At 40.0% G+C, this 26,881-nt stretch overlaps 3 protein-coding genes across 9 annotated transcripts; all 3 read right to left on the reverse strand.

Annotated features, from left to right (window-relative positions):
- Positions 1–1,614: 1,614 nt before the first annotated feature.
- On the reverse strand, positions 1,615–2,758 carry LOC116259117 (transcription factor MYB73-like). The gene has a single exon (XM_031636759.2). The coding sequence runs from the start codon at positions 2,724–2,726 to the stop codon at positions 2,037–2,039; it is 690 nt and encodes a 229-aa protein (XP_031492619.1). The 5' UTR covers positions 2,727–2,758; the 3' UTR covers positions 1,615–2,036.
- A 3,209-nt stretch (positions 2,759–5,967) lies between these two features.
- Positions 5,968–12,982, reverse strand: LOC116258855 (peptidyl-prolyl cis-trans isomerase CYP40). Of its 5 annotated transcripts, XR_004173815.2 has the most exons (11): positions 12,447–12,973; positions 11,991–12,257; positions 10,771–11,271; positions 10,518–10,605; positions 10,359–10,411; positions 8,582–8,686; positions 6,906–6,981; positions 6,699–6,736; positions 6,565–6,622; positions 6,329–6,475; positions 5,968–6,230 (listed from the first exon to the last, which is right to left on the reverse strand). XR_004173815.2 is itself a non-coding variant. In XM_031636272.2 (10 exons), exons 2-9 carry the CDS (start codon positions 12,159–12,161, stop codon positions 6,569–6,571), a joined length of 1,086 nt encoding a protein of 361 aa, XP_031492132.1. In that variant the 5' UTR covers positions 12,162–12,257; positions 12,447–12,977; the 3' UTR covers positions 5,968–6,230; positions 6,565–6,568. The 5 variants fall into 5 exon arrangements, 4 of the variants coding, with proteins under 4 accessions (XP_031492132.1, XP_031492131.1, XP_031492130.1 ...); XM_031636272.2 differs by lacking the exon at positions 6,329–6,475 and having other exon boundaries at positions 12,447–12,977; XM_031636271.2 differs by having other exon boundaries at positions 5,968–6,475; positions 11,991–12,254.
- A 1,096-nt stretch (positions 12,983–14,078) lies between these two features.
- On the reverse strand, positions 14,079–23,779 carry LOC116259179 (MADS-box protein JOINTLESS-like). 3 transcript variants are annotated; one of them, XM_031636854.2, is made up of 9 exons: positions 23,643–23,779; positions 22,976–23,176; positions 20,190–20,271; positions 18,768–18,829; positions 18,530–18,629; positions 18,352–18,393; positions 16,993–17,034; positions 15,942–16,165; positions 14,079–14,295 (listed from the first exon to the last, which is right to left on the reverse strand). In XM_031636854.2, exons 2-9 carry the CDS (start codon positions 23,155–23,157, stop codon positions 14,283–14,285), a joined length of 747 nt encoding a protein of 248 aa, XP_031492714.1. In that variant the 5' UTR covers positions 23,158–23,176; positions 23,643–23,779; the 3' UTR covers positions 14,079–14,282. The 3 variants fall into 3 exon arrangements, with proteins under 3 accessions (XP_031492714.1, XP_031492715.1, XP_031492713.1); XM_031636855.2 differs by lacking the exon at positions 23,643–23,779 and adding an exon at positions 23,285–23,578; XM_031636853.2 differs by lacking the exon at positions 23,643–23,779 and adding an exon at positions 23,356–23,577.
- Positions 23,780–26,881: the final 3,102 nt, after the last annotated feature.

The raw sequence follows: 26,881 nt of genomic DNA on the forward strand, positions 1-26,881 counted from the left end.
CCGTCTCCAAATCCATTGATTGAGCCTCATGAACGCGTCCTTCTCAAGTTTTTTTTTTTTATTGTACTTAGCCCATTCCATCCAATTAGGGGTGGATGAAGATGGTTGAGGTTTCCACGGTGTTTTCAAAAGTCTATTATCTAAAACATAATTTACGACAACCTTACTCGGTGTCACTAGTCCCACTGTCAATTAAAAATTGTTAACCATATATTTAATGCCATCGTGGAAAAAAAAAAAATTTCTGTGACCAATTGTTGGTGTATTTAGCTGGTTTTATATTTCAATTCATTTGCACCTTTTCTTTTTTTATGGGCAGAAATCATGTCGCCACTCGTTTTATCTCTCTATGTTGAAGAGTCTTTATTCGAATTTTCAATGTATTTAAGTTGCAGTGCGAGCATTTATTTTGTTTCAATATATTTTAAAATGACGGAAAAGTCCGGTCTTTCCGGACCGCCATGCTTTTCTGACGACAACATCAAGGGAAAACTCAAGTTGACTGCAACTTTGTAAGAAAATGAGCACCTGATTGAGAGTCTCCATCTCCACGGAATTCACACCCGTTGAAGGTCCGTAAGATGTTCAAAGTTGCATCATTATGAAGGGTCTGTTAGAGAATTAAGATATTACAGATGGTGCGGTCACTCCATTCCAAGCGAGGGCAGTTATAAGTAGAAATGAATGCCATTTAAGACATAGCCAGATAGGGGCAGCAAGCTGCAGCCTACATGGGCCCTGTCGAATTATGGCCCTGTGCAGGAGGAAGAGAAGAAGAAGGCCAGTCTCTGGCCCCAGTATCTTTTCAAGCCAATTCCTCCCTCTCTCTTTTTCTTTTTACCCCAGAACAACTTTACCATGCCTCAGAAATAGTAGACAGGGTAGGGAGAATACTGCTGGGAAGCGGGGCACCAACACCATTGAGGTGGCTGCTTTGGTGGCAGAGAAGAAGAGTAAGGCTGAGGATCATCGCCATCGCCACTGCCACCAACCACCGCCACCACCGCTCCCTCACAATGCCGACACAAACATGCTGTAGAGAAGGCCACTCTATGCCGTTGTACCTTTCAGAGTACGACTAGCAGTAAAGGCTGTCTGTTTGAAACTTGAAACACGTTACCTTGTCTCCATAGAAGGGATCAGAATCCCCTTCCCTCTCTCTCTTTCTCTCTCTCCCAAACTATTAGGGCACCCTTCCCTGAAATATATGGCGCATCAGCCACGGTTGGACGATGTCCCTAGACAGAGAAGCAAGGAAGAGTCCTCTTATGAAAATAAAGACAAGCATAGAAAAGAGGCTTTCTAGCTTCAAACAGAAAAACCCAATTTGCAAGAACAGAAGAACTCTTGTTTTCTACGGCCCATGGATGCATATCCCAAACTTTGCGCACAACAAAACACAGAATCATTTTTTTACGCACCACCAACACAGACTCCTAGAAAATTGCCATAGCAGAAAGTATGGTGGATTTCCTGTGAATGTAGTAAGCCTATCTCGATGAGCTGATATACCGGGACTCACCAGAGTATAGTTAAAAGACGAGGTAAAAATCCCTTCAGGGGTAAGCCTTTGAACAGACCAAGTGAAATCTTATGAAAAGAAGAGCCAAATAATTAAACAATATGATTGCCAGAAGATATGAAGCTTATGTATAATACTAGTTTATACATATACAGAGAGAAATAAGAAGCATAGGATTTCTAAGGGAAAAGATTTCATTCGCGTTTAAGCACGGTAAGGAAAACATAAGCTGTTCTAACTTCTAACAAGATATATAGACATATTTTTTGGTTTCGTTTTCTTTTCCGGTTTCGACTTTGCTTTGCGCCGAGCTTTTCCTTTATTCTCGGCTGCATTCCTGCATATATATTATATATGTAATCCTTCCAACTTCTTTTCCTTTTCTCCCGTTCCTTCTGATCGTACACAAGTAAAACGAGAAGATGAAAGATCTGGAAATAAGAAGAAGCAGCCCAAAATTTCCCCTTGCGAAGAACCAGAACCAGAACGAGAAAGAAAGTGAGAGAGAGCCCGTTCAGTCACGACGCGGCGACAACAAAATGGAGTCCATGTAACTCTTCACCTCCCTCGCGATCATCTCCCTCAGCACTTCCAGATTCCTTCTCCCAATCGCCTCCTCTGCCGCGCCACCACTACCGCCACCGCTACCACCATTCTCAGGCGATGTGCCGCTGCCCGGCGGACATAGGCTCAGCACCGTCGCCGGGTCAGGGACGTACTCCCTAAACGCCGAGAGCCTGACCTTCTTTTTCTCCTCGGCCGCCACAACCGCGTACGGACCCTGCCCTTCCCCATCCGCCGCGTCATCCCCCACATCTACACCGCCGCAACCAGCGAGGAAGGCCTTCCTCTTGAGTGTGGAGTTCCAGTGGTTCTTGACTGCGTTGTCGGTGCGGCCGGGGAGGAGGCGGGCGATGGCTGACCAGCGGTTGCCGTGGAGGGCGTGGGCAGCAATGATGGCGCAGTCCTCCTCCTCTGAGAAGGGGCGGTGCTCCACTTGGGGGCTCAGCTGGTTGCACCACCTCAGCCTGCAGGACTTCCCCGACCGCCCAGGTATCTCGCGGCTGATGAGGGACCAGTTCCTGGTGCCCATCCGAGCCACCGCCCTGCTCAGAATCGCGTCCTCCTCAGGGTTCCACGGCCCTCTCACCCTCTCCTCACCCTCACCGGACGACGTTGACGACGTCGGAGAACCACCACCCATCTCTCCCTCTCTCTTCGAGCTTCAAACAGAGGAGCAACTAACCCCACCATATATATATATATATATATATATATATTAAGGGTTCGGATGTTGCCGAAAAATTTAAAATGTGTTGTTAAAAAACAACAGAATAAAGTTAAAAATCCCATAAAACATTTGTTATGGTCAATCTCAATTGCTCGAATGTTGTTTTTTATTTTCAGATTTTTAATTTTGAGCCATCAGTTTATATGGGTAGGTGACAATGTAAGAGTTATATATATATATATATATATATATATATTGCTCGCATGAAAAAGGTAGCAGAAACAGCCTGTGGTAGACAATTGAAGTACGCTTCATATGTATATATTTCAATTATGCGTATAATTTCGATGCGGTCTAAACTGTATAACCCAGGGCATGTTTTCGCCTGAGAAACTATTCCGGCAAAGTAGACTGTAGCAAGATAAATGTATTTTCCTAGATCCACCAGAGGCATTATTCGATGAAAGTGGATTGCACCGGTTGTTAGTTTATCATCTCTCGAGTCACATATAAACCACTGGAAACATGTGAACCCATGAACACTTTGGTAACAAGAACTGACCTCTTGGAGCAAAAAAATGTCTAAGAGAAGGGTTACAATTTCTTCATTTCTATTTCATTCATCATACAAGAGGAACGACGGGAAACCGTGTAACTTGACTTATCGAGTGTAGTCTATCTGGTTGGCGGTAGAAGCAAGTGCAGCCGCTATCCTCTCAGCAGCAAAGAATAGAATCGGACATGAAATACCTGGGCGGTTTGGTCACACTTATTTTATAATATAGTTAAAGGCCTGGCCAGTTCAAACCCCACCGAGATACCTTGACCGGGCAATATAAATTATAATAAGAGAACAAGAAGAAGAAAAGAAAAGGTAGTTTTGAACTGAAAAGAGTGCACACTTATATTGACTGTCGAAGAAAAGGAAGGCATGAAGATCTTCTCAAGATTAAGATCCACACATGTTTCACAACAACGATTGTCCAGAAAGACAAAAAGAAAAAAAAGAAGCATCGGGTCCGGCGGGAATTGTGAACAGTGCCGGGCTGCGAGCTCAAAGCCGTCTGGGGGAAAACTCCAGGAGCGGTGTGAAGGTTAAGTAGGTAAATGTGAGAGGAAGGTTGGGGGGCCCATCCTCCTTCCTGGATACAGCTGGACCATAGGACGGGACGCCTGGGGTCCACGCTGCTGCAGATCCGACGGCTGCGATTCGTCGCTTGTCCCCATCGGGAGAGGGGGGGCGGGCCCCGCGACAGCCTGGACGAATATCGCGTGAAGAAAGAGGGGGGGGGGGGGGTGGGGGGCGTTCGCTTCGTTGACCGCCACGACTCCGGCGCCGGTGCGTCCTCCGCCCTACGCGTGGCGATCGGACGGCCAGCTCCCCTCTCGAGAAGAAAGAAAATCTAAAAGCCGTTGGGCAGTTAACCGCGTGCCGTTTTTGTCGTTTTCCCCGTCCTGCCAAAACAGCTGGACTCCACCCACCGGACCTTTCCCCGGCGACGGAATGATGAGGTGGACGCGTGGGGCCCGGCAGGAGCTAGGTTTTCCGTCGGTGGACCCCTCTGATCTTCCACAACCCCAAATAATTCACGATATTTTCCCGTTTTTAACGCACCACCATCTCAATTAGTCATTCCCCGTCGCGTCTTTAAAAAAAAGGGAAAAGGAAAAGGCCATTATTTCCACACAGAGAGCAGGGATATTAAAAAGGAGGCCGTAAAAAGTGGTGTAATCTCAGCTACCCTTGTGGCTTACCGTGCATACGATCATTATGAAAACGACCATTTACAGTAAAAAGTAGATTTAAGAAGCGTCAGAAACAATTTTATTTTTTGAACACGCAATAATAAGATTGGAGTTATTGCGTCCCCTCACTTAAAGACTGAGGGTGGGATCAAACTAGAGGCATGTTTTTTCCATAAACCCCAACACAAACACAAGACAAAAAATTCAAAATTAAGGGTACCAGTAACCAGACAGATGAGTTACCATTTTATATTACTTGATTTTCTTCGTATTGCACCACTGCAACCGCAAGTCATCCACATCGGAAAACAGGAACTTGCATGTAGAAAACAATGCACCGATGGCTCGTGGAGGTTCGAATGACAAGGAGAACAAATGCAGGAGCGCAACGAGGCGGAGGTGAGGCGATGGCCTGCTTGGTTCACCAGGCCCTACCTAGCAGGCAGTAGAAACCATCGAGACAAAGCAATCGATCTCAGACCGACGCCGAAAGACAGGAGAGGCTTAATGAAAAGGGGAGAAAAACATCGACCGCTGACACTTGAATTTTTTTTTCAATATGAATTCCAACAAATCATTGGCCACAAGGTTTTTGCAAGCGACTTTCTGAAAAAATGTAAGCAAGAAATCGTGGAAACCAAACAACAGCTTCAAAAACGATATACACCACTCGTATTCTCAAGACTACCATCCTTAAGAAGGAAAATTGTATCGAGAATAAGTCAATCGGCCGATTCAGTGATTCAGCTGCAAGTAGGCGAAAGATATTATTATTATTAATGGCTACATAAAAAATGTCGAAAATAATTTAAAATTTTAAAAAACAATTATTATACGACGCAAGGTACCCAAGTACCAGCCAATTAAATCATATCGGTTTGCCACTCATCACCGATTCAGATTGGCCAACTCGGGCCGTTTTTACAACATTACACGGCCAACGGCGATGTCTTGGAAAATTGCACACCTGCATGCTTCCGCATCACATAAAATTTCTAGACCTGGCTCAATCCCAATGTATAAAGATAGAAATAGCACATTAAGATTGTGCAAATTTTCACTTCCACACGCTCATCCGGTGAATAAAGACCGATTGCACATGGTGCGTCAAAAACTTTGAGGAACAACAAAATAAATGCTGTGTTGGGACCTTGAGCATAGTTTTGGTTGAGTATATAAAATTAACAAAGCATTGACCAAACAGACATGTCTCTAAGGATTGATAAGGATGGTCTAATCATACACTTTTTCAGTTGACCAAGCGCATAAAGCATAACCTTACGAACAGACATCAACATGACATAACAGAAAAAATCCATCCTGCTGAAATGCGACCTCAGTTGACAGCCAGGCCTAGAAGTACAAAAGCCAAATCAAATGGCAAATGGCCTGGACACACTAGCAAATGAAATGGTGCAAAATCAACAATAACTACAGCATAAACCAGAAAAGCACCAGGGCAAACAGATTGAAGGAACATAAACCAAGCACTGGTACTTCAAGGGTAGTTGAGCATTAATAAGTTCGGTACAGTACCCACAAGAACGCAAGCGAAGAAAAGATGGCCGGTCCATTATGCTATACTCTGGTTGCAACAGAAAAAGAAAAGGATAAAAGCAGAGTGTCCTTTCATTATGTCCCTCCTAAGTTTAACACCATGACAGAATTGGTGAAATTGAACTTCCTGCATATATGTACGTCCCTCGAGGAATTGGAGAATTATCCATGGTCCTTCAAAAAACAAAGAACCAAATAGTCAACAGACTTGACTGACGTGGGAAAAGCTTCCAGCATCAAGGAAAGCAAACGTGGAGCTTTCAATTGCCCACCTAGACTTCATGTGGACAGAATTGTATGAAAAAAATTGCCAAGATCTTATGAAAGAAACAAAAAGGATCAGACGGATTCTGGATTTGCTGTTGACTCATGTCTTCCCATGAACAATTCAACCACAGCCATGAAGGTGCGAGCTTGTTCTGATACAGAGTCCACGTGCAACATATCAAGCAGTGGCCAATCTTGTAAAAAAAACCCAAATTTCTACCAACTTGCACATTAGACTTACATGCTTATTGGAACATTTTGGCATAGGCTCTACGCTCCTGGTCTCGTCTATCAGCAATCTGCAACATATCATGACATTAAGGAATATCATAAAATAATACCTACAATTCCATGTCAAGATTCATTCCTACACACCTTCTTCCTTGCAGCAGCGAGTTCCTTCTTAATTCCTCCTACAGAAACAAGAAAAGAAATGAACCCCATGTTGCAGAGTTATGTTGTTACATGGACATATTTAATGAAGTTCTACAAGGCCAGGTCAGAGGATGTGGCGTGCCAATTAAGGCGTCTGTGTTACAGAAATAGGCAATAAAATTCCTGAATAGTAGAAAGTTCACAAACCATCATTTGGTTCCAACTCTAAAGCCTTCTTAAAGCTTTCAACAGCAGCATCAACATCGTTAAGAGCCATGTAAGCCTGCAGGATTTTGATCAAAGAAAGATGAACAAATACACATACTCCAAGGCAAAAAAAAATGAAGCTTTTCTTTTTCCAATTCTCCTTTCTTAAAATCATCAAATAAACCCAATGAGATTCCAACCTAAATGCATATAAGAAAACATGCAGCATTTATTCAAGGAGTTTCCTAATTTGTTGAAAAGATGGTGGGAAAGGACGCCTACTTTTCCCACATAACAAAAGAAACCTGAGCTTGAGGAGCTACATTCTAGAACAGGTTCACTCTGCTTCGTTTTGCCCCAATCATGTATTGCAGGCTTACAGCAGCATGGGCAAGGGATCAAGCTTAGTTCAGGTATCCCAGTATATACCATATTAGACCACATCCAGCAACTGTTAGTGTTAGCTCAAGCTGTCAGTGACCCACTGTGGTCATGTACAACTGTTTGGCAACATGCTCGTTCATGTGCACAAGAACATTCCGCAAATGTTTTTTTGTATGTGTTTTTCCAAAATATCACATAAAAACAAAGAAATAAGGAAAAACCTGAAAAGGACATGATATTTTCAAAAGTTTTGCCAAAATGAAAAATATCATCTTTTTCTGCACTTTTTTAAAAGGTATTTTAAATCTAATTTCGAATTTTCTGGGGGTTTCACTTAACATTTTAATAATGATTTGGAATTTATATCAGTGTTTTGTAACAAAATCATTAGTGGTTGCATACTTCTCTATTTTTTTTTTTTTTAGAGAAAAGCAAACTTCCTAATTAATACTCGTAAACCGAATAACGATATCTATGACAATGCGTTAAATGCACAGGGGAGGTAAAGTTTGGTTGCATTTTCACTATATTTCCTTTTGTATAATGTGGAAACTGGAGACAAGATACTTTTCGGGAAAACAAATATAAAACAAGTCAGCCGCCAAAAGATTAGTTTCCTTCAACTGGAAAGGAAAACAATTTGCAAGCATAAAGAAATATGCATATGTATGTCCACTATATTTCCCTATCCCCTCTTCAAAACAAAATGAAAACATTTCTAAAATCAAACTTTAAGTAGTAAGAAGATGGAACGTACAAGTAAAGAACCAAACCAACAAAAGATAAATTTTGTCACAGGAACCATCTATGCACTGTGAGCATGTGACTACCTTGTGACAGTATCTGACATCCTTTGAAAATAGAACATCCAACATCATAACATGTAAACTTACATTAAACCACTAAACATAGATCTGACATATCCCTGTGACATAGTGTCTCTGCCAGTTCACCATGACCACATTAGTCCTTAGCATGGTAAAATGACATCCAACAACTTTCTTTCCTAATGAATCCACAGGTTCATGAATTCTTGTGTAAGGATGAACGCTTTCCAGTTGACAATGCAGAAGCACGCTAGAGAACCTCTGATATAAAGCTAAACATTTTGCTGACCAGCTAAACCAACAAAATGCTATTGAAGAGAACTTTATGAATGTGATATCCTCAAAAGAAAATAAGCTGCTTTTGCCAGCTTTCACAAGGCGATAGCAAGAGGAGGGACGCACTAAACATGATGGAGTTCTGCCATCATCAAGGAGACAGATCTGAGGTCTTAGAAGTAGACAAACCTGGCCCTGGCGGAAAAGAGCTTTCACATTGTCTTCTCCATCACGCATTGCAAAATCAGCATCCAGAAGAGCACCCTTCAGATCACCTAGTTTCAGTTTACATGCCTAAAAAAAGTAAAGCCAACCAATCAAGTTTCAGAATAAGTTCTCAAGATAAACTGAAAAATAAAGTGAAAGTGTTTCATGAAAATTCTTTTCTGAAGCTGGAAGGCCTGAGGAACAGGAAGTTAATGAAGCTTAAGCAGTAAAGTATGTTAATGTGATGACCCATCCAAAGATTTGCAATGTGTGTGTGTGTAGGGTGGTGATGGTTGGGGATTAGGAGCATCTTCCACTTCTCAGTTGGCTATATGAAAGACTTTTCTCTCATCAATATCATGTTAAATTTCTGCAGAACAAACACCAAAACAACCGTGAAAGGTGCAATGGTTGAGAAGTCTAAAACTCTTAAGTTCATGTCACGTAGAGCTTACTTAGAGTATTTCAAGGGTAATGCCCGTTACATACATTTGACTGCAAAATGGAAGAGGGATGGGTCTTGCCCAAAAAAAAAAAAAAAAAAGGAAAATCCCACATGTACATGCTAGCTGCAGAGTAGGATGCAACCAAGAGTCTGTTGGCAGTCCGGAGAACCTACAGAGGAGGAGGGAAAGGGAGATACTAATCTATAAGTGCATAGCCAACTCATGAGCCCCAAAATCTGGCATATTCCATACGCATAGTTTTCTGGTTCTGCCACAGTGCCACTGACGGGAGGACAGGATAATTATCTACAAGCACCAAACCAACACAGAGAGCTATTCACTATTGTTGCCAAAACTGCAACAGATGCACGCCTTAGATTATATTTCTGCTTCGGCCACTGATGGCATGCAGCTTCAGTTTCTAAAATAGAAACATTAAAACTGACATTTGCTTTTACGTGGCTAGACACATGGTATTATAATGTTAAAGTTAAACACTTCCTAGTTCATACTGCATATATTTAGCATTTAAAATCCATTTTGCCCATTCACATCTACAGATGTCTAAGACTGGAGCATGACCATGAACACTTGCCCTCCATAACAAATTACTGGAATCAAGCATGTATAATCTATCTCTTTCTCTGTTCCAAAAAAGATACACAAACCCAGAAGGAAAATATTTGAAACTATATCAGGCAGGGCACTTATTTTTCACATTTTTCTAACTTCCTGTAGGATAGACCTGCAACTGTACATTTTTTATTAGTAGGCATGTGTTATGAGTCATGTGCTCCCAATTCCAAACATGAAAGTAAGTTAAATGCCTAATATCGGACTAACAACAAGTCAGCAAAATTTGACAATTAATCAAAATTATGTCCTGTCATGAGAAACATAATTCCAAATCAAACAAATCATGAAAAAACCAATCATGTTAGCAGGTGCATACTGACGCATCCAAGACAAATTAAATTGTTAAGATGACATGATGTCAAGCAAAATGGCACGCAATCCTGTAAGGCAATTTCTATCCATCAGCACAGCCGAACCAGCAAACATGCAATCATTTCTTAACTCCATAAAAATCTGGGTCCACATGCTAACCAAACACTGATACAAAGTAAAATAGCAAGAGACATCAGAAATAGTGCCTAGATATGCAACACTAACCAGATAGGAAGGCAGTAATTTCTCAATCAACTATTAGATTGAAAATATAAGTAAAAATAGGAAAAGAGTACTAAAAAAAGATGTTTATCCATAACAAAGATGATCAAACATTAATTACACTATTCAAAGCTACAACTCACAGAGCTATTGGTGAAGATCTGTGACTTTATCTTCCTCAAAGTTGAGCTCTTCTCTGCAAATTTAACATGGCATGATTCAGCTAGGAAACAAGAATACGGTAGTAGTCAAGACTTCAGCGATGTGGTGAACAGAAGACACAAGTAGAAAAGTACACATGCCTTCATCGATGTCTTCTTTTTCCCAACACACATCAAGATAACGCAATGCCTTCCTATATTTTCTGAGAGCCATTTTGTAATCTTGCTTCTGTTGCAGTGAGGTCTCAATCAGTTAAACAAACATAGCATGATTAAGTAACTTTTCTTGGGTAGCCAAATGAGAGTCGGGTCCTACACCATGAAAGAAAAAAAACAATTAACTAATTAGAAAAAGCTATGCAATTACACATCCTGGCACTTGAATTAACTTGACCTTATAATGATCGTTTCCAAAAGCCTTGGCTGAATCAACAGCAGTCATCCACCAAGCAATGCCTGCAGGCTTCTCATCAAGGTCAGCAGGCCAATCTGGATGCATGTCACCATCCTTGAAGAAATTGGCGATACTATCATCCTGTCCTTCGAGAATCTCTCCACAATCAACAATCTCAACATCCACATTAGGGTGGTCGCGCTCGCCTGTAGGAGTATGCTCAATTGCACGGACCACTCCCATACCTTTGACAACCTTGCCAAACACGACATGTTTACCATCAAGATGAGATGTTCTTGTGGTAGTGACAAAGAATTGAGAGCCATTGGTATTTGGACCAGAATTAGCCATTGACAACATTCCTTTCCTTTCATGCTTTAACTCGAAATTTTCATCATCAAACTTCAGTCCGTATATGGATTCTCCACCAGTACCATCTCCCGCTGATATATCACCACCTTGAATCATAAAACCTTTAATAATCCGATGGAAACGGTTTCCCTGAATCAATGGCCATCAACATTTTTACTGGATTTTAGACAAATAAAAATAAGAAAACCAACTAAATGATGGAAAAAAGAAATTCCTACAAAATCGTACCATCTGACACTGAGGGGTCAAAAGGAAGTTAGTAGTCACGTATCGATTAGTAAGTACAATTTAATCAACGTGGAAAACGCAACAAACGAAAGAAAGTGGAGAGAATTTGAAAACGCTTTTTAACCACGTGCCTCAGAACGAAGACTGACTACAAGAAGTCGAAAATTAAGAACAAGAATAAAAGATTATTTAAAGAAACCAATAACAAATAAGAGGAAATGATTCAGAAAGTTGTCTGGACAAAGATGATGGTTAAGAATGAACAGTAGAATGGTAAAAGATTATATCAAAATAAAAAACGAAACCACATGTCACAGCATGCCCGACATGAAGGCCAAAGTCTACTGAGATTAAACGCATAAAAACGAGGATTGCAGTCATGCAACGTGCGACTTCTTAAAGGATAAAAAAGCAGGACGAACTCAGGGAAGACAACCATTAGCAAATTATATGATTATTCAACAACTATCCCAACCTATGGAACAAAACAACCGTGACGAATTCCAGACCCACCCACATTCAGCCATTGCCACCAGTAAGGAGAAACAGCAAGAAGGATCCTCCCGATCACTCTGAAAGACTTCCAACAAAACACAAACAACAAGAAAAAGAAAAGGGACCTTGAAATGCAAGGGGACGCCGGTGTTGGGTCCGATACCCTTCTCCCCTGTACATAGCGCCCTGAAATTCTCCGCCGTGATAGGCACCACGTCGCTGTACAGCTCCACTACGATCCTCCCTTCGAGCTCTCCCCCGATAGCAATGTCCAGGAAGCACCTCGGATTCACCATCTTCTCTCTTTCTCCCTCCCTCAACACGCAGAGCAAAACCCTAGCGTTCTTCTAGACTCTTCCTCTACCTCTGCGCTTCGGATGACCGCCCGACTACTGGATTCAAAAGTTGCAAACGTTTATTAAAAGCAGATAGGGAGAGACTCTTTCTCAGCGCTTCTCTTTTCCGCCTATTGGCCAATTATTTTACCGCCAACCTCATCAACTGCAAACCACACCCTATGCAAACAAACAACACACGGATAAATCTAGTTTCAAGCGAAAAGAGCAGTTCGAATTACTTACCAAAGCAATTGAATTATATTCCAGAAATCCCAAATTAACATGCCAACTTCATTTCGTCGATTTCTGGTAAAAAGTGAAAGAAAAAACATCCGCGGTGATCAACAAACTGAAATGATTTTTCTAACAGGCAAAGTTGGGACCTAATCAACATCTCCAAATTACATCAAACTTTGAGTTGTGGGTGCTGAGCTCCCGAACTCCGTTTAACTCGGAGGTCATAGATTCAATTGCCGACTCACGCGGCTTCCTAAAATCTAGTCAAGCGTCGACAAATTATCAACTAGCTTGTTCCCTTTGGGAGACATCATTTACTTTTATATTTAGTTGAGCTCTTGAAAACCTCCTTCCTTCTCACCGTACTACATCTTAGGACTGCAACTGGATGAATTCTAAAATGAGGAGACATTAAAAAAATGGAAACCGAATTAAAGCAAAGAACAAACAACAACTTAGTTGGGTTGCCAAATCCGAACTGATGAAGTGGTCATTGCGCGCCAGCATGTTATATCCACTAAGTGAAGATAAATACAGATGCCACCATCCCCCAAATAGATAAAACCAAACAACTAGAGCCCATTTTCTACTGCCCATTCTAGACCTACCCAAGCAGAAAGTTGAAGCTTTGTGGAAAGACCACCCAAATGTTAGATAAACAGAGACGCCACTATCCTCCAAGTAGACATGCAACAACTAGCGCCCATTTTCCACTGCTCTGCCCATAAGCAGAAAGTAGAAGCACTGTGAAAAGCCTCCCCAATGTTAAGATTTCATGTGAATTAGAGTGAATTATCAAGTACCATTTTGATCTTTACCGAATGAATTCTTTTAAAGAAAAAAGAGGGTGCTGTCTGGGGAAGGCAGTGCAGGGGCCAGTACAGGCGACAATGTCAGGCCCCATCTTTTGATTTATAATATATATATATTAATTTAATTTACTATTTCCGAAATTATAGCTATAAAGTATAAAATTTCAGGGGGGTCGAATCTGTACGTTATCACGGTACGGTCGATTTTGTTAACATACGGAGCATTGAGGCGGAAAGCGAGGACGGATAGGTCGTAGGGCCACGAGTTTTCCCTCACTACCCCTCGCGAGTTTTCGAGGATAACACTTGCGGTTACGGGTCAGACCCGGATCAGGACTCCAGCTGTGTCCAGTTAGCTGTCTTTTTCCATGTGATAATGAAATCGAAGTTGGAAAGTCCAAATACGAAGACGATCCGGATCCAATTAGAAGGCGAGGGCTTCATCGTTATTTTCTGCTGAAGAAGGGGCAGTTGTAGGGAGCGACGAAATATAAATAGGACCCGCCTGAATTTGGGGCTTTCTGGACGCGTCAGCCCACGACAAGAGTAAGGCTTTGTATTTTATTGTAAAGAGGGATGAACGGGTGGACGCGTCCCCCACCGTACCCGGACCACCACTTGATCTGGGCCGTCCAAGAACGGGAATCTTCTCGCCGACACGGGTCGGGTTTGAAAGGGAACGAACCCGGGCCCGAGGTTGGTGGAAAAGACCCAGATCCAACTAAGCATCCGGGTCCGAGTATGTGGATTCGTATCTGATTATCAATCAAATTCAAACTCAAATTCTCTGAGAAGAGGAAGTCGATCCACAAGATGCAAGATCGGGTCGGGGAAACAAGGCTATTTTGGTATATCCTATATTAAGAGCGGGTCCAGTCCCGACAACTTTGATAAGGACGGTACAGTCGTCAGATTTTATTACATATATCAAACACTAGAGGAACACTGTCTTGGAGTTTGAACTCGTACAGGCGACTCTCTCCTAATGCCTACTGTAGAACTTCAAGGTTCGTCGCCACCACCTGTCACCTCAAAAGGGTAACCTGAGATACCAAAGAAAGAGGAGACACAGTCAAAGAAAATGTTGAGTGATTCAATCAAGACACCAAAGTCATGTAACATAATCAAAAGTTTCAGAATTTGAGGAAAATCTTAAAATTTTAGAAACAGAAACATTGCAGAAAGCCGCCCAGTTGCAAGTTTGAAATTTCTTTCTTTCTGAACCGCGAATTTCGTATGATATATAACTCAAACTCCTATCATTTTGCGACATATACTTGCAACTGCACTGACCAGTGAAGAACCAAAAGATCCAAAGCAAATGCAGACCAGTTATCTCTGTCCAATTATAACAAAATGTTATTTTTTACTGTGGCTTCCAGGATACAAAAGAAAGAAACACCACTCAGATTGTCTTTTCAAAATTGAAAATAGAATAACTGGACGTCCTTGGTTCATTTTTTTAATGTATGGTTATTATTTCACAGGCAAATGCAATCTCAGGTTCGTAGGAATCAGTTTACACATCTTTTTCAAGCGAGCGAAGAGGCAGACAATAATCATAATTCTAGCTAATGAAGCCCACAGTCACGTACTCAAATTACTTAGAAAAAACAAAACAAATCAAATCAAAGTTAATTTATTCGAGCAAACCAGTCAATAAAACAAGGGAGACTGTTAGCTCATGCAATTTGCAGAATCTTTTACAGGTACGAGCACAGTAAGAACAGTGTGAGTATGCGAAACAAAACAACCTGCTTTACTGCACCATTATCGAGACGGAAGCAAATAATTCCAAAAATTTATGTATATTTTAGACACAAGTGTCCAATGTGTACCAGAAAATTTTTTATAAAACATTAAACCGTTCATGTGTTTATATTTAATCTACAATTAGATTTACATAATCTTTCTGAAACTTGCAATTTCCCGAATCCAACTGCATGAGTACGGTGGGTAGGAATATGGCAAAAAAAACTAGAGACAAAAACTCGCCGGTGTCGGCTTAGACAGAGGGGTGGTGCACACAGAAATTGGGTAGACAGGTATATTCTACCTGTCGCTGGTCTGACCAGCTATGTCGATCTAGGTTTGGCCACTCAATTTAAGAGGTCACACATTCAATACATTCAAGCATCCAAGTATCCTAATGTGGTAGGAAGGCCCAAGTATGTAGGATTAATGAAACAAAGTTTAATTGTACAAATGAAATATAATGAAGGATAAAAACAAGAATGCGAGGTTTTTTGGTAACATTAATTTGATTTACAAGCTTAAAAATCTTAGGTTCTTTTTTATTTATACATTAAAAATGTTCCAACCACATTTATACTTTAAAATGCCAATGATTAAACGAGGGAAAATGCCGGACAGTTGCAACACATATATCGGGTTGTCAACCTAATTCTACACAAACACACACGCTATATATATATATATATATATATAAAAGAGAAACAGGTAGGTGCTAACACTTAAATGTTAATTGCCCTTTCTCCTCTCGTATTAGTATTTAAGAGAAAAAGTGTGAACTAACCTGTAACAAAAAGCCGAAATTGTGTTTTTTATCCATGAAACGTTTGAGTATGTAGAACCTAGCAGTTTCTTATATATATATATATATATATATATATATATATATAGAGAGAGAGAGAGAGAGAGAGAGAGAAAGAGAGAGACAGATACTAACCCCAGCCTAAGAGAGGTATCAGAGCTGTCATAGTAATCTTGAGGAGGAGGAGGAGGGCAAGCAGCAGCATTAGAAGAACGGTTAGTGGTGACAGAACCGGAAGAAGATGAAAGACGGTCCTCGGAGGCAACATTATCAGGCTCGACAACATCCCCATAATAGCTATTGCTGTTATTGGTGCTGCTATTATTGCTGTTATTAGTGTTGTTGTTCAATACAGCAATCTGGAAAAAACAAAAAAGCTGGTGAAGAGGACAATGAAAAGAAGGAAAGAGATCACGTAAGCACCAAGGTCTCTCTCTCTCCTTTTATATATATATATATGTGTGTGTGTATGTGTGTGTTCTCCTGATTCTCAACATTTTTATGTAATCTACTGGCAAGATCATAACAAGAAATACGCTTTTTAATGTTTCAACCGAGAAGAATAGATACAATATAAAAACTTTTTTTATAATCAAGGAAAACTAAGAGGTTACACTACATCTGGACTCCTAGAACATAATGCTGTATTCTTTACAGCAAATAGTAAAAATTCATAATAGAAAAGCCTTTCCTCTTCATATAAAAGTAAATGCGTAACATTTATATTCTGCACCTGACCGTCGAAAGAACTATCCGTTTCTCAATCATTTTATTTTAGTTGTACCTTAGAAAAAATACGGGCACACACGCATAGATATAAACAAATATAAATGAAAGTACGAGCCTATAAATACACATGTAAAAAGAAAACTATATCTTGAAATGGACCCCTTGATTCTCCCTCGTTTTTCTCAGGATTGAATTATTCCTTCCATGGGAGAGAGAGAGAAAGAAGAATTACAGGGTATTGTTATCTGCATTGTGGGGAGGGGGTGGGTTGTGTGGAGAAAGAGGTGTTCAGTGCAATCAGGATCCAATTTCTTCTCCCTTTCCGTGTATATGGTAATCCAGTATCCTCTGTTTGTGGGAGAGTGTGTGTGTTTGTACGTGAGTGTGTGTATCCCTGAGATAATAAAACTACATACGGACAACAACAGCATGCTGCTGATCAGGGTTCGAATCTCACCTGTTGCCGAAGCCGGCTGTTCTCTTCCATCAGCTGCCCCTCCTGTTTCAAGCGGATAAAAAACAAACAAAATATCCACATCAGGACCTATTTGTGTTCATTTCGTAGAAATAGCAACTTCACATACAAATGAGTGTGTGAATTTCCATCAAGTGAAGCACTTTCTAGTTCAACAGCCTCACTCATATATACTTGGACGTGGAAGATGGACTCATTCGACGCCTAAACCCGTGGCCAAGAGAAAAACATCATATTGACTTTAACAAGGAAGGCCCAAGATGCATTTATGCATCAACGACCACAGCGGGACTGAATTGAATGTCCGTCAACCTCGTAATCTGTAGAGGCTCGCTGACATGCTCTCGGCAGCTTCAGTAACACCTTATTGATTGCTTAGCATTTCATTAACAGAATTACATCATCACAGAGATATGATCTAATAATTGATCAGAACTTTGTATTGTGTGAAACTCTGCCTCAATGAATAATAGATTCGGTTCAAGAAACACTAGTATAAACTTACATGTATAAATCAAGGCTACCAACCGCCATCAAGTTCAGACAACGGCAGTTAGTAGTGTGCCTTCCCGTAAGAACGGTAAAGAGAAAGGGGCCTTTAACACGAGTACACACATGCACAAAAAGCTTTCGTAATTTGAAAGTTGCCTTGCAGAATGTTCGTCCATCAGTTAGTCTAGATAAAGAGTGTGTGTAACTTACCCTACGTAACGGTACAGTAGAACTTATAAGCCACCATTACGAAGACAAGGTTGGATTCTACTAGAAACACCAACAACTATGGCCTTAAGGCAAGATGGCAAGGAATAAATGGGTTTGGCATATACATTATTCCCCAGAAAGGATAACGATATTAATCCAAGAAAATGTTCCCTGTAATCAAGAGTGAGGTAGTTAAAATTAGACCAGCTTGAAAAGGAAGATCTGGAGTAACTGCTTAGCGTACATGATCTAATAACAAGTACATGATCTAATAACAATTCAGTTAACTAATTTTAGAAATTCTAGTATGCATGATCAAGATATAAGAAAGGAACAGATAAATAATCACAGATTTCTATCATATTTTTCCCTTTGCTTCACACCCTTTCAGAAATCTCATGCAATCATGTGAAAGTACTGTCTTTCAATGCAAGTGGTTTTAACTACTTTATTCAAGCTCTTGGTAATTATTTTCTCAAGCTTCAATGGCTATATCCCTTTCCTTAAATAACAGATGGGCATTCTCCATCAAGCAAAAGGATCTAACAGACAGAAAAAAGAGATCGTGGTCGAATTGAAGGTTGTGGAGTTTTCGTAAAGCAGCATCAGCACAGTCTGTCCAGAAGTTTGAGTACTTGCCTTTCTCTGAAGCTCATCTATCTCATGCATCAGTCTATCACTCTGCAACATGAACACCCATGACATTTATGTGTGAGCATTACAGTAAGAAAAATCATGGATATATATAGAAGCGCTCTAACCATTTGGGAGAATTTACAGTAAGAAGATCATTGATATATAATAGAAGGGCTCAAACCTTTTGGGACAATACACGGCTCAATCCATTTTCGAGAGTTTTCTCCAGTTGTATTAATTCATCTATGCTTAATCCTTGAAGTTCTTCTCCCCTCATTTGCCTGATGTATAGAAGTACAACCTTTCAATTATGAATGTTGTCTTTTGCAATAAACACACCCAATGCACACTCACACACACACGCCCACACACACACACACACATATATATATATATATAGAGTACGTATAGGAGCATACCTTAGCAGGTGGCTTGCCTCTGCTACCTGCTTGCTCACCGTAGAAAGATTGCTGTTCTCTAACTGACATAACAATATGAAGAACGGTTGTTTATTTTATGTATTCAACCAACACAGAGGCCATCATGAGATAAAAGCTTACAATACCCACCGCATCAGAAATAGTTTGAATCTTAATCAACAAAAGAGTAGTTTGAACTTTGAAACATAATATGCAAAAGCTCAAGAAAGCAACTTATTCACCGCTAAGATACTTAGTTGCTTGCGGGCATGTAGTTGTGCAAAATTGAATCTCAACCATGCTGTGAAAGGTGATTGCTTGAGTGCATGGAGTTTGGACTTGGGCTCTCTCTCTAGATCTCCCTCAAAAGAAAACGACTTTCCCCCATCCTTTTACTTCGTCTCTCAAGATCAATGGGTAATATGAACGTAAAATATTTTGTCCAGCAAGATTACTGGTAAAATACAGGCATTATTTACTTATATTTTGCTGCTTACACTTACTCATACTTCAATTTATTAGACAGGGAAACTGCACCTGAGTCCAGCGGCTTGGTTGCTTGTCGAGGTAACCCCAGTCGGCAGCACCCCAATCCCCAGGACCTATACATGCTTCAGCTTGAATAAAGCTAAAGCTGAAGCCCATAGAACTCAAACTGCAACTATGTACCCATCACACAAACAAGGTCGGACCTCACTACATCAAACCCTCTTGAAGCATTAAAATAAAGTACGCTTACTTTAACACATATATATGCATCTGTTTTCTATCAAAATATAAATTTCCCATGTGCACCTCTTTATCAGAAACCTAGCCATATGCACGCGCATGTTGCAATGCTGGTAGTCTTACAATAACGAGCAGAAAATGAGAGAAGTTCAAAACAGTTTCAGTTAGTTAATCCTTCCTTAGGGCAAAGAGAGTGATCTGGGATGAAAAAAGATAACCACAGAGTACAAACCTACGAAGATGGTCCATTAATTCAAAAGTAGATATAGCTAAAAACTACAATCCATCGATATAAATGAATCTAAAAAAAAATCTTGGGAATAAGGAAAAAAATTAGAAATGCTAGTAAGAATTAAATCTTAAGTAAAAGTTGTAGAGGTTAAAGAGAAAACTAAATATCACAAGGTCAGCTGGTCAAATAACAGAAAGCAGACATAGAAACAGGTGAAATATGGGCATGTGAATCTCTAACCAAGTATACCAGATACATATAACTTGGACAAATTTATTTGTACATTGTTTTTGTGTAAATGAAATATGCACAGGCTCATGTGCTAAAAAAGTGCTGATTTGTCAACAAAGACTAAATTTAACCTTGAAAAGAATTATCCTAGCAGAAAGCGACTCCTCTATCTAGTAAAGGATGAGTAAATAACTTTAGCTAAGCTTCCAATAAACTTGTAAAAAACTTACATGCAACTCATGAGATGGCTGAGCTTCTATTTTTTGAAGGGTCTTGGAGTGCATTTTGTACCTTGCAGTGATCTTCTCAATGCTTTAACATTAAACAAATGCCCACAATCAGACATTTTAATCATAGCTCTGACAACTAGAAAAAAAACAATAGAACCATAATCCTTCCTATTGTCTATGGATGCTTTGAAAGTGAATCATCACATTTCTCATTGCAGTTCTCGTGAAATCCACATAACTGATATTTGAGTAACAGCTAAAGGTAATTGATGAAAATGAAACAATAGATTTCACTTAGAAGCCACGATCAATAGCAAGTAGCGCAATATGAATATACAGAAAAGAAGTTTTAGATTAAGAACAATGTGACCAAAATAAAGGTTGACTTTGTAAAGTTAATTAGTGAAGTAGGCCACATACATTCATATATACATACACACATATGGCGGCCATGCTGATGCCCACTGCATGGACACGCGGTAATTGGTGCTAAGAGAAAAATTTTATGTGGCAAATTAAGACTACTTCAACATTTTCATCAAATGGAAAATGTGCTCTGTCACTACAATCTTCGAAGCCTGCTTCATAGCCATGTTGAGCTAAATCAAGATTCACAAAATCCACCCTCACGCAACACAAATAAAATAAAGTTCCTGCTGCACTTTTTGGTCGGATCTTCCAAGCAAGAAAAGCATGAGCAACTCTGGAAAAGAAAAGAGAGGCAATTTGTGAACTTAAGGCGTTTGATCTGGTCCACGCCCCAGATCAACAAATCAAAACTTACATATGGGCAACAAACATTTTGCATAATTTTTTTATAATCTCGTCTAGAAATCATTTAATATTGCATGGTTCAACTTCTATTAATCACAGCATGATGGCTTCTTTATGCGTCGATCTTGATCATTCTTAATTTTCCTTAATAGTGGAGACGGGGGATCCCTTGGATATGAACTCAAACCGAGGCTTGACTACCATGCCTTTCATGGATAATACCATGCAAAAGCAATGCAAGGCAACAGAACAACATGAAATACCAAATGAAACGCCATGATATGTGGGGTTCGAGAGAGTTGGTGGAGGTTTAAGCTAAGGCTCAACCGATGGGTGGTCGAGGCATCGAATCCCATGGGCATCCATATCCCTTTGACCGCCTTTACACATGGCCGCACCTAGCATTCGCGGTGGACAGCGGTGGGACTCTTACAAGTTTCAGAGCTTTATACGCATGGTCAATTCCATTTTCATCGATCTGTCACCCGACCTCATGCTTATGACTGGATCCTTGACAAGCTGCAAACCTCAAAAAGGGGAAAAGAAAAAGAGGGAAAGCTTTTGGACGTCCCATGTGAATCAGCTAGCTCTCTCTTGTTTCGATGAGCTTTTATATATATATATATATATATATATATATATATATATATACCATGTTGAGAAACACTAAACCTGCTGAGAAGAAAGAAGGAAGAGGAGGAGAAGGTTAAGAAGAGATGGAAGATGCATCCATCCTGCGGTCCGCGCATGAAGGGCCATGTTAAAGGAGCACGTACGATAGAATTAGCTGGCCGCAGAGTCACGGCACCAATTATAAGGAGACATAGATAAAACCACATGCATGCAGCATGAATAAATACGGTTTCTTCTTTTTCTTTATTCTTTACTATTTCTACACCTCCGATGTTTGATCAAGAAAAGGGGCACCAGGAGATGCATAAGAGAGGGAGGCATCACACACAGAGAGAGAGAGAGAGAGACGAGGAGAAATCCCCAAGGAAGTCATGGAACAGCAAGGAGCAGGTGAGAATAGAAGAAGGGGAAACGCCATTCGACCAGCAGAAGGTTCCACAGATGGAAAATGAGAGAGAGAGAGAGAGAGAGAGAGAAATACACAGAGAGATTTGCCAGTAGACATAAATGGATGACCAAACAAGGAGCAGAAAGAAGGTAGCATAAGGAAAAACGGTTTTCAACCAGCAAAAGAAAGCAATTCAGACATGGAAAACGAGCTAGTCTACTAGAGAGAGAGAGAGAGAGAGAGAGAGAGAGAGAGAGAGAGAGAAAGATTTTCCGACCAGTTTGGAAACATTTGAGAATGAAAAATCATTTCTTCCAGTAAAAACGGATTACCGATTAGTGCCAACAACCAGCTTTTCCACCTCCTTCTTGTTTTTTTCTCTTTCATGATTCTTTCAGAAGACAAAATTTTACATTCTTCAGGATCTTCGTAGGCGGGAGAACTTTATAATCATATGCAAAACACTCAAGGAAAGGTAGAGAAGAGTAGGACGGAATAGCATGCACCGAAACCTAAGGAACAAGGAGAAGGCATTAAACAAACGTCCACAATGAAACTGAGGAATATTACTTCACGTTCTCAACGAATAATAAAACGATAAAACTCCTATCAGCTCCCACTTTTTCTGGACTTTCTAGTTGTCAACCACAAATCAGAAAAGAAAGAAGGGGCATAAAAAACAATAATTACATTAAACTATGTGACCCCAGTGTCTCGTCTTCGGTATTTTACGAGAGTCCCCAGAAACCCTGCTCAATTAATTAATCGAGATCTTTTCTCGGGATCTCATCGACTCCTTCAACTTCAAGGTGGTAAAAGGGAAGAGCTCCGAGCTCCCAATCAACAACAAAATAAAGAAACCAAAGGGAAGAAAAAAAAAAATGAAGATCATGCACGACCAACGTGCGTACGACTTCTCCCCAGAGATCCATGATAGCTGAGACAAACATTTTGAAGAAAAACAAAAGAGATATTGGTGAGGGATGGTTACCTGGTGTTAGCGTACTCAAAGAGCTTCCCTGTGGTAGAGAAGATGATGAGACCAACTTCAGCGTCGCAGAGAATGGAGAGTTCCTGCGCTTTCTTGAACAATCCCCTCCTCCTCTTTGAAAAGGTCACCTGCCTCGCAGTCACGTTATCGATCTTCTTTATCTGGATTTTCTCGCGCGCCATTTCAGGATCTACCAACTTCCTGAAATAGCCAAAACAAGAAATCTTTACCGTCTTGCGAACAAAATACCGATAGTAGCTCCGAGATTAAATAGACTGTCTAGAAGAACAGTACTGAAGATGCAAATACCAAGAACACTAGAGCAGAAAGAAAAGATGGATATGAATATGGAGAAGAAGAACAGGAAGAAAAAAACAGACTGATTATTCCCTTCTTTCCAAATTTGGCAGAGGCAAAACCCTAGAGAGGGAAGGTCCTTGTTTCCATGTGGGGGGTTTCCTGGAAAAGGGTAGAGGAACTCATAAAGGAGAAGTAGGCCTCAAACCATTTCAGGAAAAAGATAACAAATGATCAGTGTGGTAAAGAGAAAGGAAAAGCTAAAAAAGAGACTAATCTGGGTAGCCGCTAGCAGCGAGGAGAGGCCATTTGGGTCTACAGTGGATTTCTTACTTAGATTTGAAGATTCATTAGGTGGTGAATTCCGTACCTCTTCCTTTTTCTTCCTACTCCTACCGACCTTTCTCTCTCAGTCTCTTGTGAATTTCTGCTTCTTTTCCTCTTTTTGTCCTTAAGAAAGATAATAAACGGTAGAGCGAGGGAGAGAGAGGAATTTCCACTGTGATGCAGACGTTACAGAAATTACAGTCCGTATTTCCCACAGTGCAGCGTTGGCAGGCATGATATAATTATCAGCGTGAAAAAAAGAAAAAGAGATACTATTATCAACGTACTATTCGATTCCTGCATTAATTCAATCGTTGAAGCCTTTAATTTATGTACAAATACATGTACTTCCGGCTACATATACGTGCCGATGAACTGCGTTTTGCTCGTCTTCCTTCTCTTCAGAACGGTGTCAACGCGCCGGTCGGGATGCAATGAAAATCCGGATTCGCTTTATGTGTCGGATTCTGATCATCCGGAATTCGAGTAAAGAAAGGCCACATTTCGGATCCCGTTTGGAAGATAAAACGGAACTTCATTGACTCGTAGCCTTCAAATTTTGAGATTTTTCTTTTCTGTTAACTTTAAGCCATATATTTTTGTACGAGAAGTTTTAGGTTGCCTCCGGATGACGCATCCTTACTTCTTATGAAAACCAGATTTTATGATAAATGATTTTTTAAATTAGTTTGAAGAAACTAGTTTGCGTGTTTCAGTGATAAGACAGAAACTTTGAAAAAACGGACAAAAACCCAGCTTTGCCAAAACTAATTGGACATGTGAATGACAACTGAAAAGCTTGGTTTGGCGGCAAAAATCAACCAGAAAACTTAGGGGGAAGCAGTGAAAACAAGGTTTTCGTCAGAGTTTTAATATCATCCAAACACTTTTGAAACGGTGGTGTTTTGGAGCAAAACAAGTTTCCTCTCTCAAAACCTGGTTTTAGTTTGTCATCCAAATACATACTAAATTTTTTGATGAATCCAGTGTTAATGACACCCAAAGACGTGAAGGATTTTTCAAGTTGTCATCAAAATGTTTTGATGAATCCAGTGTTAATGACACCCAAAGACGCCAACACGTTTTTCTCTATTTGACGAAAAAAAAACTTAAAAACATTTAAAATTGTTTTGCAAATAGTAGAAAGTTCTACGTTGTGTATACACTCCTGCTTTAGCGACTCTGATTGATTGTGGTCAAAATTCAAATTAACATCCCTCAAATCTTTCAGCACTTAAGTCAATCGTTTTTTTTTTTCAATTTGGAAAACAAAAATCATTTGTGCCTTGAACAAAAGAATAAAACTATTTGTTTCAGCATTAACTTGCATAGTCATCATGATGAGAAGTTAAATTTGGAGACACTATCAAGTATGTTACATTTCACGTTTCTTTTTTCTGTTTCAACTTTGTTCGGGCCGGTGAAGCCAAGCCAAGCCATCAGCCATGGAGATTGTAGAACGGGGAGAGGCGGGCCGAACAGATCGAGACCACCTCAAACACGTTACAAACACCTTACACAGGGTGACCTGCTTTAAATTTTTAATGCCATCAGCTTTTACGGTAAGATTACGGGAGGCCGATGGTATCTTTGATCGAAAGTAAAGCAAAGCGAGCGAATTTTACATTTAAGGCCTGATCTTTCTGCCACAATCCCAGTTTGGGCCCTCCTTTTGTTGTACGGATCACGAATTTTGCTGGAAACTAGTTGTTTGCTTTTACATATGCCCTTAAGCCACGACAAAAGCTTTCTGTGGCTTAAAGATCATGACATAACTCCTCTTTTTTATAAAAGTGAAATTGCTTTTTAACCTAAGACGTCAAACGGAAACACTAATTTCCATGTTTGTAAATGTAAAATTCCATATACGAGCCTGCCATTTGCATAAGTTTGCAATGAGATTATGAATTTCTTACATCGAACTTTTTGTAGTCACCAAAAGAAGTGACACACTCTGCCTTCAGCTTAGAAGATAGAATGGACAATTTTTTTGTGTCATGTTCTTGTATTAAGAAAATGAAGGTACGTTACTATCTTTTTTTTCCGGATTTTCAAAACAAAGTCAAAAGGGAACACTAAAGGCCGGGCGCTAGTATGAAAGTCGTGACCATAAGCTCAGCCCTTGATGTGAAACTCACCGCTGCATGGGCCTGTTTTTTGATATTTTGGTAAACTGGTGGGCTTCTAAAGAAAATCAATTTTGCACTTTCCACATGAAGCACTTTAGGCCGACGTATTCACAGCAAAGTGAAACAAACACTAGGAAATTTAAAAACCTGACGCTTCCTTTTTAAATTTACAGTCCTAGAAAAGGGTGGCAACGTATGGATTTCATTTGTGCTTTATTGAACTTTGCAGCAAAGTTAAGCTGTTGCATTGAACAACTGAGAAGAGGCCATGCTAGCTATAACATAAGTTGATGGAGTTAATGTCATATCGTTGATCAGTCGTTGGCTGTGTATCTCTCATTATTTTTCGTTTTGCAATTTAGGACTTGCAACGGAAGATGGATGAAATTTTAAGACAAGTACCCCCCCTTTCTTTTTGTTTGGAGAGAGTAAAAATTTATTAACCACTGATACAAGAAATAGGGTAGGTGGTAGCAAGAAAATCGAATAGCAGCTAATTTATGTTGATATACACGTACTTGACATTTTCAAAATCTGCTAAAAAACCCGCAACACTTTTTGGTTTGCATTTGAAATATGGGAAGTTTTCACAATTTTTTTCAAAATATCAAGCTGTTAGACATATAGTTGGCATGACGATGTGTCTGCTTTTCAATTGGAAGAGGACAAATTTGCTACTGTATGATTAATTTCCAATCTTGTCTCTTCTAATACATGCATTTTGTTTGTTTATTTTGCCACATACGATGATGGGAGAAGAACAATAAGAACTTCAATTACTCAATAATTCAATGATTATGATCATAAAACTGTGGCATTAGGCCCGCAAGAGGGCTAGAAACCACTTATAACCAACCCTGTACCAAGAGAAGGCTTTGGCAGATTTGATATGATTTAGATGTTCCCAGTATAGTTTCTTGCCCCAGATTTGATTTTGAAATCCAAATCGGCTTGCACTGTGGCCATACTCAACTTTTTCTGTCATGAAATTTGGTAAATAAAAGCATTACTCCTTTTCTCGGCAAGCAAACTGATTGTTGGTCGACTCCTGATAAATTATGCTTAGAGATGCATGTAAAAGCATAAACCTGAGCTAAGATGCAGCTTAAGAGTTTCTCAGCATAGAAGATTATGCAAGAAAATACTTGCCTCA

This window comes from Nymphaea colorata, chromosome 8, assembly GCF_008831285.2.
Source record: "Nymphaea colorata isolate Beijing-Zhang1983 chromosome 8, ASM883128v2, whole genome shotgun sequence".
NCBI lineage: Eukaryota > Viridiplantae > Streptophyta > Magnoliopsida > Nymphaeales > Nymphaeaceae > Nymphaea > Nymphaea colorata.